General features: G+C 38.3%; 1 protein-coding gene across 4 annotated transcripts in view; it reads right to left on the bottom strand.

Annotated features, from left to right (window-relative positions):
- Positions 1-16,511, bottom strand: part of Nova1 (NOVA alternative splicing regulator 1) — a 121,342-nt gene extending 104,831 nt beyond the window's left edge. For 2 of the 4 annotated variants that reach the window (XM_041658313.1, XM_041658314.1), the window contains exons 1-2: positions 15,800-16,511; positions 14,083-14,226 (exon numbers count right to left, since the gene is read on the bottom strand). In XM_041658313.1, coding sequence (XP_041514247.1) covers positions 14,083-14,226; positions 15,800-15,935 — 280 coding nt within the window. In that variant the 5' untranslated portion in view covers positions 15,936-16,511. Of the gene's footprint in view, positions 1-14,082; positions 14,227-15,219; positions 15,368-15,799 lie in introns of those variants that run through there. The other 2 variants (XM_041658315.1, XM_041658316.1) reach the window with 1 other exon arrangement.
- Between the last annotated feature and the right edge of the window lie 814 nt (positions 16,512-17,325).

The raw sequence follows: 17,325 nt of genomic DNA, 5'->3' as shown, positions 1-17,325 counted from the left end.
ATAGCCAGAGTGCATCGTACACATGGCATGTGTTCTTCATGTGAGTTTGGCTTGTAGTAATTAGTAGGTGATTTGGCTGAATCAAAGCAATTCATCTCAGCCTTTCTTGTCTAAATTTGCATATCTCAGGATTACAACCATCCATAACTTAAAATAAAAAGCAAAATCTGACAAGGCTAAACTACAAAGTTCAAAATCATTTCATATAAATAATCACAAAAGATAAAACAATTTTGGAAATTATAGTAACAGTATGAACATGGGACACACAGTATCAACTTGCTCATGTTTCTACTGCCTAACTCTTACATGTTTTCTTTTAGTGACAAGTTTTTTAATTTGAAGAATTTTCAAGATATTAATTAAAAGTATCTTGCCCTCAATATATGATTATCTATAAATAATTGATTAATATGGCAGTTTGATAACCTTTATCTGAATTCTAAGTACTTTATTTCCAAACTAAAATTTATAAGTAATTCTACAGAGTTACAAGACAGGAGTCAGCAGGCACATGCACTACTAAGTTGAGTGTGACATGTCATTCTTATTTTGTCTTACTATTTTCTGCACTAATCTGAAAATGGAGTTGAAAATTCCTACTACCCCTGAAATTTTAGGAATTGATATCAGTAATAGAAGCCTAGATTCTCATGACTCTTGTGTTGATAAGCATTCAGGAACTTTGGGCTGTGTGGTTCAGAATTCTAAAGAGAAGACTGTCACTTTCCTCACTAATTCTCAGAGGCAGAATGAACATGTGCACAGAAATTCAGAGTATGTCTCCTCAAAAGGTAGAATTCAGAACCCTCCAATAAATAAAAAATGAAAAATTTCCAAACCCGAAATTTCTTCAAAATATTCCTCAAACAGAATTGTGCTTATATTATACACCTCAAGTGGCCTGTTCATACACCTAAATTATTTTACCCTATTATGTGGCATTTCTGCTAATTACTAATACCATATTCTGAATAATCTGGAGACCCTTCAATAAAAACAGTACTTTTACAATTATAAAATCAATATTATTTCCAAGGAATCAATCTGAATTCAAAGTTGAATATACTACCAATAAAAATAGTATTTATTACAATTTATTAATAAGTAATTTCTATGATGAACCACAGAACCCCAAACCTTTTTCTACTAAGACATATATTTTCCCTAAAATTAAAAATGTTATTCTATTTCCTAGATATTCATTATTAAACCATTGGACATGTAATATTAATATAGTATTACTTCTTAATTTTGTAATAAATTATATATATACTATATATACACACACACAAACTACAGAGACTAAATTAGTAACTAGGACAAATTCCACAATGTTAATTCGAACAACAAAATATTTTTACAAAAGTTGAAAGTAAGGATTTATAAACTAAAAAGGCAGTCCCAATCATAAGCCACCAAGAGCCGACTTTTTAGCAACCTCTTCTTTAGCTCTACAACTCTGAGCCTTCCAGGGCCTTCAACATGCCATCTGAGATGTATGCCAACCAAAGCCGTCACATATGGCATATCTACCTCATTATCACAGCTTGTGTTTTCATAAGTAGTGCTATTCTGTTTTTTAAACAAGATGTCAAGTACACAAACACAGCTAAAAATGGATAAAGAAACAAGATACCTTCTCTTTATCAAAATAGGTAACTCAGAAAAAAACTAATTTTGAATATTACTTTGAAGAAAACATGGATGAAAATAATGAGTCATATAACATATAAACACGAAATAGTTATTCTAAGGGAAGGTTTTGTTAAAAATACAAAGTTTAAAATTATTGCAAATAATACACACCATAAAAACTTTTATCAAAACAATGGTATTTGCAATAAAAATTTGACAGTCCTGACCCATATAATTCACCACTTCAAAAGCAAGGCATGCCATCATACTACATTATGAGAGCATGTCATAATGTGAAGAACAGGAACAGGAAAGAAATTTAAAGCTTCTTTAAAACATTGAATTAAACCTTGAGTTAAACAACTGGTATTATTGAATCTAAAATAGCACTTAAATAAAGATTACAAACTGAATATTTTTATTTTCAATTCCCATCTGGTGCTTAATGTCAATTCAGATGTTCAATTTTTAATGTTGTTCTATAAAAATAGGCAATAATTTCATGAATTTGTATAAAATTATAGATTTTAAACTGATTTCCAAGTGAGAAAGTGTCATTTTTCTTACAGTCATTTAAAAACCATTTGACATTGATAAACGTACCCATTAAGATTAATCTTTTATAAACTTTACTTACCAAGGACAACAATAGTAGTGCCAAATTTTGGTAATAAAATTCTAAACAGAACAAGGACATTACAGAAAAACCACAACAAATGAATAAATCAATTTTTATTTTCATTGTCTAACACTACTATTTCTGTAATATACTATGGCTTTGTTGTCTTAGGGGCATTTAATTCACACATTTAAAAAACAGGAAGCACGCATAAATGTATTATTGAGTAAATCACTAAATTTCATCACCCTAAACATTATTTGTAACTTTTCACCAGTCAAAAAAGTTAGACAGGACTATATAATCAAACAACTTATGAACTAAGGGAAATATTAACACAAACACAATTTTTGCTGTTGTGTATCAAGCAAGCCAATTAGAGAAACTAGCTGGTCAGTAATTTTAAACATATGTTGGAGGAGAGAGCCACTTGTTGCTTCCCTGCTGCTTAGCCCAGAAATAATCACACAAAAACTGTATTAATTATATCACTGCTTGGCCCATTAGTTCTAGTTTCTTATTGGCTAACTCTTACATATTCATTTAACCCATTTCTAGTAATCTGTGTATGGCCACGTGGCTGTGGCTTACTGGCTAAAATTCCAGTGTCTGTCTTCAGCAGGGCTCCATGGCATCTCTCTCTGACTCTGCCCTTCTTTCTCCCAGCATTCAGTTTAGTTTTCCCCGCCTACTTATCTTCTTCCCTGCTACTGGTCCAAAGCAGTATCTTTATTCATTGACGGTAATCACAGCATACAGAGGGATATCCCACATCAAACATGTGAATCTATAAGATCTATAAGTGCACGACTATCAAATACAGACCTGTCTCCAGAGCTTCACTGCATGCTTGCAAAACAGTTTTCATTGACATCTGTTTTTCTTGTTCTTAATTCCAAGTTGGCACATAATTACTTCATTAAAGACAATTTGCATTTCTTGACACCTCTTTTGTGTGCCCTGTTCCCTGACCATTGTCTTTCCTTTCTAAACAAATTCACCTCTGATTCTGCCTAGAGCTCTTAGACAGAAAACCAAGCTCTTAAATCTCAAAATGAATTCTGTTTTCAGACAACTTCAACAGTCCCTTAGCACAGGTTTTACAGAAAGAAATATTTATATTTTCACAGACAGATTTTAAATGGTAGTACCACTGTTAGTGACTGGATAGATACAACAGGTGTTATTTTGAAATTTTTACCTATATTTGTTTTTTATATGTCCTGCATTGCTTCTTACCCATACAGCTATCTACAGTGATTCCCCCAAACCACCAGTGCCACCCAGAAACAACCAACTCATAGTGTTTCTGCGCTCTAAATATGATACCCACTGGCAAAATCCAGTTCTTATGTAAGAAATGTAAAATTGTTCAGATTTCTAGATATCCCAGGATTTTCTTTCCATATTTTCATGTTTATGTATTTTCAGTCTCTTTGCTTCAAATGAGCCTCCTACCATTTTCCATCAAGAAAGTTAAAATCTAACCCTCTAACTCCAGTTAGCTTCTCATTGAAATTTAAAGACTCCTCCCAAGCCCTTTTAATGAAAGATGGAATTCAACTTCTCCACAGAAATCTCCCAGTAGAGAATTGCCGAACATTCCTACAGTCATACATTACTGATATGTGTTTTACAACCTTGTTTTATATCCCATTGGTTGAAAATAAGATCAACAAGCCATTGTATACTTAATTCCAACCCAAAGAAGGCACACAAATGTCCATCCACGTGTTAGACTATAAATAGCCTGAGATGAGAGGAGCAAGGGACTAACCAAGTAAAGTCATTTGATTGGAGTTTTAACCCACTATTCTACAGTAGCTTTTCTTGTTTTTTCTTAATATGTAAAAAAAATGTATTTAAAATTAGGCTACCTGTTAAATCTTAGCTGTTTCATTTGTTTATTGTGCCAAAAAGATGATTTAATGAATAGTGTTACATGTTCTTTAAATTTTAAATGTTGATAAATTATTAAAAGACTGAAATATTGCAAATTCACCTTTTCTTGGCTTTAAATTAAAAAAATTAGTGTACAATAATATCTTAATCATCAATTAAGTGTAAGTCCTAAGCAAATAAGCTATATTCTTTGATATAGCTGGTATATATAATTCTTCATTAGCAATAAAATAATCTGACCAGCATTATACAGTGATATTATAAATTCCCCCAACAAAACTACATATTAACTTCCTCCCTAAAGAAAGATAAGAACATATGAAATGACACCAAAATTACAATATTTAACACTCACATTTTTCATATTTCTTCATTTTATTACATTATTTAGCTAATAAAGATGATTTCCAAAGTATAATAAGAAAAATCACTTGGGGCCATGCAGTCTCAACTATAAAGTGGCAGAACTACATAATTTTACATGGTTCCTTTCAAACTCTTTGTTAAATATATCTAATTACTTTATGTTGCTTAAGTCAGCTTATATTAAAGGCAATTTCCATTTCAGACTTGGCTTTGAAGTGCTCTCGAGAATGATGGATGTCAGTCTCCTTCACACAAGACCACACTACATACCCAAAAGAAAGTAAGATGTTTCTCCCACACTCCACTCTTCTTTCTTAATCCTTGCCAATACCTGTTATATTAAAATCTGTTCTTCTTCCTGGAATTTCTGAGCTCAGTATTTAACTCTCCAGAAATGTAGATTTTGCTGACATGTGTACATATGGAAAGCACACATACCACACACACATTCCTCCAAAGTATGCTGAAAATGCCAAAAAATACTAAGGATGGATCACTTTCTAGATCTACCTGTGGGTACTATAGAAGCACTTCATTCAGGAAGGGCCTATCCAACCATATGTCTGTCTGTCCTTCGATCGATCCATCCATCCATCCATCCAACCATCCATCCAACCATCCATATTCACTTACATTTCTAGTATCATCAGTAATTAAAATACTGGCCTGCATGTTGATCACAACAGCCTGCGAGAGGGATGACAAAAATCCCCACCAATGGACCTTAATCTAAATAAACTTCTGATGAGTGAACACAATCACTAAGGTCTTTTGTTTAAATTTAAAGCGGCATAAGAGAAGTCGTCAAAACCACATTAATTTCTTAAATAACAATGTTAAAAATACTCCTTAAGCATACACCACAAGGAACGTGGCAGAAGAATGCTAATTGGCAGGAAAAGGGCCAAGTTAATGGATCTTTAAAAAAGAGAAGAATATTTCAATTTATAACTTATTGAGCTAACTTGAACTCACGTTCCTTTATACTTAATCATATTAATGTTCTTAATACTAATAATAAATCCTTTTTAAACCATTATGTTTACCTACTAAAACTTGAAACAGGGAAGTTTGTTTTTTTTTCTTTGTTTTTGTTTTTATAAAAATTTGCAAAAAGCATGAGCAGCTCACATAATCCTTGGAAGCAAAGCTTGACACAGAAAGTCAACATTATGTTTTAGTTTTGTTTGTTTTTTTAAACAATGTCAATACTAGTTTTGATAGGAAAAAGCTTTCCTTGAGCTAAGGAAAACTAGAAGCACAAAAGCCTTTACAAAGAAAGCAAGTAACTTCCCGCTTTAGAAGACTAGCAACCCTTACCATACTGCCATTCTCAAAGAATCCTACTGTAGGCAAACAGAAAACAGTTGGTCTAGATGGTCATTTATAATCTATGAAGTATCTTCTACTTAATGTTCATGAGGACAGGAAGCACTGCCACTAGACCTTATCAGGAATAAGCCAACTACAAAAATACTGCTCACAAGATAACCACACTGAGTTTTTAATCTGGGCTCTTTAAAATTTAGATGTAGTCATTTAAAACAAGGTGAAAGAAAAAGAACATATTTTCTCAGTCATATCTAAAAAGGAAGAAAGAGCGAAGTAAAACAGTGAAGTTCTGACTATAAGTCACTAGCAAATGGGAAAGCTTATTCCAGCATGGTTACTGCAGGCCTACACAGAGGACTTCATTACTTCGGACTTTCTCAGGTCTAACTCTAAGCTCTAAAGGACAGCCGGCCTAAGTTCTCCATTTTTCACCAGATTCCAAACACCACCATTGCCCCAAACCCTTGAAATAGAGAACTTTAAACTTATTACATTTATGATAAAGGCTCCACAAAATATGAACAATTCAACCCGAAATTTGCTGGCAATAACAAAGCACATTTTTTTTTTTTTTTTTTTTTTTTTTTACCTTGAAGCAATATGGGCCTAGATTCCTTTCAGGGAAAAAGGATGCTCTCCAGGAATCCCAGTAACAGAACAAACAGCTATCTACACCTGCACTCGTGGGAAGCATTTGCCACACAGATCAATTAGCAACAGAAGAGTCCAGAAAGACTACTCTCAGTGAAACCAAGATGGTTGGATTTTGTTTTTTAATTACTTTTAAACTTACTTTGATGATTTTCTTGATTGTCATTAGTATTAGAAAAACAGTCTCATTTAAAATAGATAAGGTAAAACAAGCCATGTGACACACTCTCCAAATAAATGCTCATTCGCCGGCAACATCTTTTGAAATAAACCGGCATTTAAAATGTGAAATTGACCGAAACTGAAAAACTATAGTTCTAAAATATTTGTTAGCAAATAAAGAAAATAAAACCAGGTCCTCTATATTGTTCTATGCTATGGAAATAGCTACACCATTCCTCCCTTCCATTTTTCCCCACAAAGAGCAGAGCTTAAAACGCAGTCAACCCCAATCTAATTCCAGAGCAGGGAAGTATTAATTTAGATGAAGACCACTTTCCTTCGGAGCACACTGAATCAGCACTTATCACAACACAGGGTTTGAAATCTCAGTTCTTGAGAGTGAGCGAAAATCCTCCCTACGAATTGCATTATGCGGCCTTCAAAGTCAAACCAGAGTCAAAAATCTGCAAATGGAAGGAGGCCTTATTTCTCGAAACTTCAGAGAAAGTTATGTGGAGAATTTCAAAAGAAAAATAATATCCTCTAAAATAAAAAAAATTGCTGAGTTCTCAGAAAATTCTACTAAAAATACAGATAATACTAAGCAGCAAAACGGAAAGTATGTCCACAAGTAAGAAAAAAATAACAATAATTTTAAATATGTGCTGAGTAAAAGTAATTCAAGAATGGCCAAAAATGTATTTTCCACAGCAAATAATCCCACCTGAATCATCTTGCTCTTAACAAACTCAGGAGGCTTTCATTTCCTACCTGGTCCTGTCAATGATGCTGACAGGCCCTGCAGGAAGCAGCAGCAGATCAACGATGAAATGCACAGTTTGTGCACGGTCAAGATCTGTCATGGAATGATGTCCATAGCATAACTGAAATACCCAAATACTGAAATCATCTAAAATGTTATCAGCAAAAAAAAAAAAAGATAGTATTCTTTTTGCTTTGCAGTCTTAAGATGTTTACTCTTTCTCTGTGTTCATCAAATCCTTGAAAATCAAGAAGTAAGTGTGTAAAGTGATCAGGTGTCAAAAACTAACAGTTGATGCAATCAAAATTGAGAAAAGAATGTTGGTGGAAAAAAATGAATGGTATATTTGATCCGTGTAAATTCAAAACCTTATCATTCCTGAGTATCAACAAGTTACAGTCATATTAGAAAACCAACAGAAAGTTTGGGGACAAGCTCCTCCCTATGTTCTTTATGAGTTTTTCTTTTCTTTCTGTATTTGTATTTCCACTGCTTTTAACTGTAACAGTACCTTCGCAGAATCTGTGTGGATGTTAGAACTGTTTTCCATTCAGAGGCCTAGGGAGGAACAGGACGGTAATAAGATATTGACATTTACTAATATGTGTGAAAGCCCACCAGAAATTTTTATGGATAATATGTAGCATATGTAAATCAGTACCTCAGACAGATTAAAGACTTTAAAAATAAATAAATAAATGACAGACAATTGTCTTCACTTTTTAGAGGTGTGGATTTTAGTTTTCTTATAGTGCAATGTGGTACAAAACTATTTCTGCAGAACTCTGATATTTAGATATGACACTTTACAGGTGTAAAATATCTTACGCTTGTCTTGTTGGAGCATTTCAAAGTACTTTGTAAAAGTACCTTTCCTAATGCCCTCAAAACATAAAAGATGTGTCTGAAGTTTACTTGTGCGAACTTATGAATAAATAGTCAAGTGTTAACCTAAGATAATAATTTTAAAATGATTATTTTTTTCTAAGGACAAGGTTTTCCACTCACCCATGGTTTAAAGATGCATTTGCTGAATTAGGAAGTTAAATGCACCTATTTATTTTTGTCTGGACACCTAAAGAAAGCGTGGATCCTTTTTTTTTTCCTTTTTTGAATTCCATTAGATCATTGGAAAATCTTTTCACTTACAAACATTTTTCTATTAAAGGTGTGAGAATGCTGTATCTTTAAAAATGAAGAAGATGGGGACTCCAACGGCATGATCATAAAAAATATTGAAAACTATTGCTTCATTTCTCGAGTGCTGCGATCTGTGCCCTGACACTTGGGTCTCTGAGGGTCAGGTTAATTAAGCCGCACCGCAGCTGCAATGCACTGTGAGCCGTCCACTGCTGAGGTTCCCACCAGTCCGCTGCAATTACCTGTAGTGTTCCAGCACCGGACAAGTGACAACCAACCAGGTCTCTCCAGCCACTTGTTCCCTCTGGTCTACTGATAAATGTTAGCGCAAACCAACCCCTTTCTGAAAAGAGTGCAGAGCGGAATGCACCTGCTGCAAGCTGCAGTGATGAGCCCCAGAGAGATGTTTGTCAGTCAGATCTCCACAGATGTTGTTTAACTTGCTGCTAGAGCTGTATCCAAAGATGGAAATGAGATGGCAATCAAGCACGAATCCCCACCACCTTCCCTCCAGCTTTACACTGAGAACTGCACTTGCTCCTGAGGCTTGGGCTTTAAAGCTTGACTAAACAAAAAGCAGCTACGACTGAACCCCATAGTTTGATAAAAGAGGCTGAAGTTTAAATTACAGGTGGTATAATGTGCTCGATAAATGATACTTGCATAAGCTAAATTAAAATAATCATCTTATTGGCTACATCAAAATAAGTAATTGTAATGATATGCAAGTGGTTGACTGGTGGTTTATTGTCAGGGGTTTCCTGCGATACCACAAATTACTTAGCATTTCTAGGCCATGGATCATCTTTTCTTCCTGGTATATTAATAAGAACCATCCTCAAAACACATATTCAACTATTTCACCAATGCTATTCACTGTTTCAGAAATCATGTGCCATGCTGTCTGCAAGGTAATATTGGATTATGCCTTATAAAGTCACATATTTCTAACGAGCTGTTTCTAAAATGGGAGAAGGCTTAAACAACACATTTTAAAGTGACATTGTGCCATAAAACTCATAAAAACATCAATACTATAAGCTAAAGATTTTTAACAGTTTGTTAATTGAGTGGTAGAAGATCCGATGTCAAATGAAATTAAAGTGAACAGATAAAGAAGACACCTAAGGCATGTTATGCTAATTCATATTTCTAGAAGCCCCCAGCCTCAAAGTGTTTGCACTCATGAGATAGTATAAAAAGAATTACTGTATGTTCATAAATATTATAGCATACCAATAATATTCTTTCACGTGTAAAGAATTCCTACTGTTAAAATATGAAAATAACGTATTAAAAATGGAATAAAGCAAAGTTGCAAGCAATATTATTGTCTATGTGAACAGTATGTTTACCTTACCTAAGGATTTGGAAAGGTGAAATATGAAGTGACCCACAACAGTAGATACTATATCAAACATAAACATCAAAACTTTAAGACGATAGAGAAAAATACTTCCCACACAGCAGCTCTCTGGTACCAATGAAATCAGAACAGCAGAGAGTGGTAACCATATTACACCAACCAACAAGTTCTGAGAGCAAAAGGATTTATTTTCTCTGTGTGTTACCATTCTATCAATGCATTGATCTTGCGTTAAAATGCGTATCAATAAATTTCTAAGACATTTTGAAACTGAGATCAAAGAAAAACGTATGGCTTGTAACTCTGAAGAAGCTGTGAGAAAAATGATATCCACAAGGTATTCATTACTGATATCACCATAATATTTTTCCCTCAAAAGTATAAACAAAACATCTACTTTAAAATTTATTTTCTCAGTATATGTACATATATACACACACATATATATATTTCTTACATATTTTCAACCCTAAGAGTTAAATAAACAACTGTATTTTACCCATGTCAAAACAAAAATGGTGCAATGCAGTTTCTTCACTAAAAGAATTTTAACTTACAGTCTGCTTTTTCACTATTAAAAATAAGTAAGTGGATAAATGACTTCTAATTTTTCTTTTAAAAAAATCACCTTAATTGGATATCACTGAAGTCATAATTTGATGAACCTAGAAGCAACATATTCAAATTTTTAATTTAATGTAAAAAGAAATACTTTATATTAAAAATGATTCTGTTTTATAAGCATATATAGTAAAACAATATAGAATACACAGGAATAGATTCCAACATTATAGTAAAAGAGTCCTGTTTGATTGGCACATGGGATGTCTCCAGTGCCAAAGAACAGAAACAGATTAAGGGGTAGGTATTCTAATACTCAAGGCACACATGAAAATATTTATATTCTTTACTATTCCCAACAAATAATGAATGTATTCAATACGTTTCCTTAATAACAAACTTGAACCCTGTATTAAATTTTAACAGATAAAAATCAATCTATTAATGAAAATAAAACATCTTCAGATGACAGGCAAAGGAATTAGAAAGCAACACTAACCACCCTTCTGAGGATGGAGACAGTAATTCAACCTCTACAGCGAGAAAACTGCTTTTTACCACAAGCAGCTCTACGTAACCTACTTACAAAAGAATACATAAATAAGTCAAATTAGATTTCTTTAATCAAGTTAGGAAAAAAACTACATTCCTAAACCACCAATGGAAAGTCTGTATCCTGTAAGATTAAATCTGAGGAAATCAATATGTAGAAGGAATCTATAGAACACAAAGTAAAATCTACTTGTAGATCATTTTCTTCTGATTCCAGTGATTGAAATGCACTTCTCAACTACGCACTATACAGTTCCCCTGGTCACTTCATATGTGGCACACTGAAATACGTACAATATATATCTGTGCAAACTTTAAATTTATACAATTTATTTTGTCGTCTTCAATTTGACTAAAGCTTAGAAATCACCAGTCAGAAATGTAGGGTTGCTTTCCGATATGGCAAAGACACAATCTGACCAAAAAGACAAACACACCTATAGAAATCATATTAGCTATGAATTTCAGTATGTGTCCATCATTTGAGTTGAGGTGTATTAAAATGTTCTAAAGGTTAACTGCAATCTGCGTTAACCCTACTAGAGAAAGTTTTGAAAATTACATAAGTATTTTTACTAAATGCTTAGCAATACACTTACATTTGATTTCAAATGTTAGGTAATCTGAGTAAATTCAGTAGTTTCTACAACTGAAATGCAATTTTACCCCAAATATACTCTAATCAAACAAGAATCAGAAAAATGCTTCGCTGAAATAAACCCAGGAACATTCATTTTGGCAAAACACGGCAATCATAAATACATGTTAATGTGCCTATGGTTGTATTTATCTGAGAGACATAAATATGGGCAGCTAAATCACTGCAAAAGTCTATAGGACATTCTTTGGAACTAACTCAATGGTAGGAATCACGGTTTATAATTTAGTTCATCTGGGAATGTGCACAGTGTCTGTCATGTATAAGAAGGACAGAAACAAAACCTCAAAGGCTTTTAGACTGACGACTGCTGAGACCCTAGATAATTTTACAGGTTCTAGTCAAGTGTGAACAGAAAGCACAGGAAAATAAGTCTATCTGAATACTGTAGATGTGTTGGCCCAAAGAGCTAATTGTTGAATTCAAATCACATTTTCAAACAAACTATTGAGAATTCGTAAATCTATAGGGATTTGTCTTTTCCTTAAAACTGTATCGTAGTATATATTGCCTCCCACCTGTTAAGAGGCCAAGAAGAAGCCACCCTTTAGCAGATGCTGTAACTCGTACTTGATCAGGTTACGTCACTACACTTACAAGATTTTATTCAAAGCATTGCAGCTTCACATTTCCCCCCTCCCAAAACAATCTTGATACATATATCTATAAAGAACATCTTCAAACCACAAATAAAATAAGTAATTTCCAGGTAACAAGAAAAAAGATGTGAAAATAAGTGAACCAGAAACAAAAGATCTATTTCTTAGTGCACCCTTTCCAACACACAGAAAATAAACTGCATTCAAATGAAAGGGCATTTAATTTGGTATTTGGAATATCCTGGCTAAACATCAATTTTCTGTAACACCCCTCCATATCTCACAGTACCTCATGTATAATGCAGAGAAGCCTTTTCATTCTCGTCTACTGATAGAGTCTTTAATTTGCCACAGCAGCTCTTCCTAGAACTATCATGCTATTAATTCTGCAATCAAGCTCTTTTGAGTGCTTTTATTTCAACTAAGTATTTTCACCATTCCACACTGATTTTTTTATTATAATATACCTGTTCAATGCACCAGCATGAATATGCTAAACTTCCCGACCGCATCAGGAAAGTTTCCTAGACAAGGAGAGGCACCGACAAACTTTAGAGGGCCCCAGTATCTAACAGGTTACGTGTTAGTTTAATAAACGGCATCTTTCCAAAAAGTACTGTGTTCAACTAGTACAGCATCAGACATTCCAAAATCTTCTCCAGTAAAGGGTCGGTCTCTACCGCAAATGATCAGCTGTGAAAAAGAAGTCCTCCTAGGATGGAGCCAGTGTCATGCCAGTGTGTGCTGTACGAAGGAGCTGCTGGTGAATTAATCTATGAAACACAACTGCTTTCTTTTCCATCAGGAAAAAAGAATAATCAGTATAGCTCACCTCAGCACTGAATTAATATTTTTTACAGTCATCAAATTAAAACAACCTCCCGAAATTACCGAGGGCTAGATCTAAGTCAAGCAAACAAGCTAATGGTATTTCATCTGGGGTTGCACTACTCCACTGTGATTCCATTACTTAAAACACATACATTGAGTAACAGAACTAAGGAGGGGGGAAAAAGGATGAACATGAAGAACTGTGTGACACAAAGGGAGGGAGCCCCAAAGTAAAACAAACCAGAGCAAAAAAGATAAAAAGCAAAATCCCCACATCAACCTGGGGAACCTGCCGCAATCCAGCAGGTTACTGAACCACACTGTAAAGTATTTCAATCAAATATGGCTCTCAACACATACCCTAAAATACTATTTTACTTCTTGCATGGCGGTGGAGGAAATTTCGTATCCCGATTACATTACTGGAGTATTTTAAATATCTGGAGAGACAGCCCTTGTCCTCTTTCCTTCATCCAAGGCCAGCAAACAAAGCAATGAAGCAGAAAGAGGAAGATAATGGATTCAGAAGTAAATGGTCCATTCTTTAAGAAGCCTCCCTACCCCCTCCTCTGAATTCACTCCTAACTAATTGACATTACAATGATGTCTGTAAACTTCTGAAGCACCACATCCCCTCATGCCAACTGCCCAGGTTTCTAGCTCTAATTTTAAGTTTTTGTGCTAACAATTAGCATTCCGAAACACCCAGAGAATTCTATTGCAATTACTCTAAATCACATACACAGTGTATCAATTAATGGTTAAAAGAAACACGAACAACAATGAAAATAAGCTGAAAAATTTTTCCACAATGGATGCTAAAGTAGTAACATTCAAATCTCCACCATTTAAATTTTTCTTTAAGACAACACACAGCACAAGTAGATATTCCATGTTTTTCCGTGGGGATTCATCAAACAATTTCTTCAGCATTTCACCTACCTGGATAAAAATCTTTGGACTTCGACAGCTTGATAGTGGCTCCAGTTTCTTTTTGCAATTGAACAATTGTCTGTCCTCCCTTCCCAATTATAGATCCAGCAGCATAACTAGGTATGAGAACCTTTAGAAAGTACTGGCCGTCTTCTGAAAAATGCAAAGAAATACATTGGATTAACATGATCATTTTAAACTTTGAATCCCAATCCACCCTCCAGAGAGACAACAGCAACTAAAGCAATGGGCAGATAGCTGCAGAAAACAGCAGTTAAAAATGCTTAAGGAACGAAAACCACCAATTACCCTGAAAACCAAGTATTTACAAAAGCCTTTCCAGTTTTCAAGATTCACATGCTCTAACAATTTGCAACACTGTAGAAACTGATGAGTAAATTCCAGTTGTTACTCCAAACCTGAAAGTCTTCCAAATTTGTCGTTACTATGGCAAAATGAAAGAAACTGACCCTTTAACAAAACTTCAGAGATTTAGAAGATGACAAACCTTCACTTAGCATGCTGAAGATGAGAAAAAAATCCAACACTGTAAAGAGTGATCCGCTAAATTTTTCTATCATAGCAAGCATAAAAGACTACAATTAATCATTGACTATATCCGACTTTAAGTATACAAAACAACCATCTTCCTGCAAAATAGTCCACCCAAACTGTAGGGTTTATTCTAAGCCTTGAGAAACTGCGGGGGTGGGAGGGGGAGCCTCAGTCTGGTGGACTGAGAATCTAAGTAATCCTGATGTATTTCCGTAGCACTTCCAAGTCTACTATGATCTCGTCTAAGCTCATTAATTAAAAGACCTTACGAAGAATCTCGCCAATACTAAAAAGCTTAGGAGTTATTTATCCTAAATACACTCCAAAGTGACCAAACAGATAGTGCCCCCTCTCCAAAAGAACCGTAAAACGGAGAGGGGGGTCGATGAGCCATGAAAAAGAAAAACGAAACGTTTCAGAAAATAAAAGCCAACTCCATAAACTTTAGTTCCCGTCAACCTGATCACGTCTTAAATAGGAAACTTCTCGGTAAATCCAGCTCTTTACTGTGAACGAGTATTCCGAATTTTGCGATGTGCCACTCACAAGACCCCCATCCATTTCTAACGTAAGGGCTGGAGATAAATTCACCTCTGCTTCGATGCATTGGATGCATTGTTAAGATGATTCCAGTGCAAATGAAGAAGCGATAGCGGTCCCGTTATAACTCATCTTCCGAGGAAGCGCAGGATGTTAACTAACAAGTCACCGTACCAGACACCCCCCTCGTATGCATACCCTTGAAGACAAATCAATGCGATATTTGTACCGACCATGTAAGTGCGCTCAGGGCATGCACTCATCAAGATTTTGCATTACTACTTGTGGCCCAGAGCAAGGGGATGGACAGAGGCAAAAGTCTCCGGTGCCCCCAGCATCTGGAAGCCGCTACCCGAGTGCCATTTATTTATTTATTTGATCAGACTGTTAAATGCAGCGCGCATCTTCGGGCGGCCATCACCTCTCGCGGGGGGCGGCCTCGGGAGCGGACCCTGTCGCCGGGGCCAGCACCGGCTGGGGCGAGCGGGTCGGCTCGGAACCCCGGGTCGCCATCTTGATGAGACGGGGCCGGGGCAGGTGCAGGGGAGGGGGCGCGGGACGGCCGGCGGCGGCGGCGGCCACGGCGCGGGAGGGCGGCGGGGACGGGGCGGGAGGCGGAAGCGATACCCACCGCCCGTGTTGGTCCTCTTGGTGCTGCCGGCTTCAGGGGGCGCTTCTAGCGGCCTTTTCCGCGAGTCCGGCGGGTCCAGATCTATGGGAACCCCCGTATGGGTCCCGTTCTGCTGGATGGGAGCTGCCGCCATCATGCTTGCAGTTCCTGCCGCTGCACCGGGAGAAGCGGCTCCCTTTTGTTTTGGCTTTTTTTTTTCTCTGTCTCTCTCTTTTCTTTTCTTTCTTTTTTTTTTTTTTTTGCGTTTGGGGTTGCTAAGGTTTTTTTTTTTTTCTTTAATCGGATCAATAGCAGTCTGAGGCGGCGAGCAGTGTGGCTGATGTGCTCACTGGGGAGGGGGCAGGGCGCGGAGCAGCTGCAGTGCAGTGTCGGCTAGGAGCGGGAATGGAGGGGGTGTGGGAGCCGGAGGGTGAAGAAGGAGAAGAAAGCGGCGGGCAGAGCGGGAGTGAATGAGCGGAGGAGGCGCGGGCGGGCGGCCGGGAGGAGGGCGAGTGAATGAGCGGGAGGAGGAGGAGCGGCGGCGGGCGGCCGGAGCGGCGGACCCGGCTAACGCGGCGCTCGCTCCCGCTGCTGCCGCCGCCGCCGCTGCTTGGGCGCGTGTGCCGCCTGCGCTGCTCCGCGCCGCTGCCGCCCGCCCGCGCTCATCGTGTCTCCCGCGTGTGGGGGGCGGCGGGCGGGCGGGGGCCGCGAGGGGCCGCGACTCCCACACGCGCCGCCGCGCGGGGCCGGCCTCCGCGCCGGAGTCTCCGCCTGCGGGGTCGCGGGCGGGCGGGCGGGCGGGAGCGCGCGCGCGGGGCGGCGAGCGAGCGAGCGGGCGGGCGGGGGCGCGCGCGGGGCCGGCGGGGGCGCGGAGCCGGCCGGGGCGCTCCCGCGGGGAGGCGGGGTGAAAGGTCGCGGGGGCCCAGGCAACACGGCTCAGGCAAACGTCAGCGGCTTGCCGCGGAAACCGAGGGGGTCCACGAAACGCGCTAGGCGGGGGGGCGGGGCCTGGTGCGGGGAGTGACGGCGGCGCCAGCCAATGACAGGCGAGAGACGGAGGCGGGCGGGATCCTGTTCCAGCTGGGACTCGGTGGTGACAGTTCGGGCTAGTCCGGGAAGGGCGTCTGAGTGACCGCGGGGAGGGGTGGACGGCTGGGGCAGGGGAGCCGAAGCCCAGCTGGGACGCGGGGAGTGGGGCAAAAGGCTTTCCTTAGCATCTCCGGGAAGGCGGTTTTCTAAGGGAGGTGTCACCAGAGGGTTTCTTTCTCGCACCCCTACGACACCGTCGGGGACTTAGGCGTTCTTGGCGCCTTAGGTGCTTTCGAGAGCACGCCCGGATATAAATAAATAAAGCGAGATGTGATCTCTACGCAGACCCGGGAGGCAAATCAAAGAGGCAAGAGCTGAGGGTGTAGCAGCCTCAGACTGCGCGATTGCAGGCATCTGAGTACCCACGATGTGCGTAGCTTCAGGCGGCTTCAGGAACCTCAGCTTCCTCGGGTGTGTGTGGGGGGCGGGGGGAGCGATGTAGCGATGCTAGCATCCAC

This window comes from Microtus oregoni, unplaced genomic scaffold, assembly GCF_018167655.1.
Source record: "Microtus oregoni isolate MIOR12 unplaced genomic scaffold, Mior012 000009F_ref0000495, whole genome shotgun sequence".
Lineage (NCBI taxonomy): Eukaryota > Metazoa > Chordata > Mammalia > Rodentia > Cricetidae > Microtus > Microtus oregoni.
This window is presented reverse-complemented; position numbering and strand designations above follow the sequence as displayed.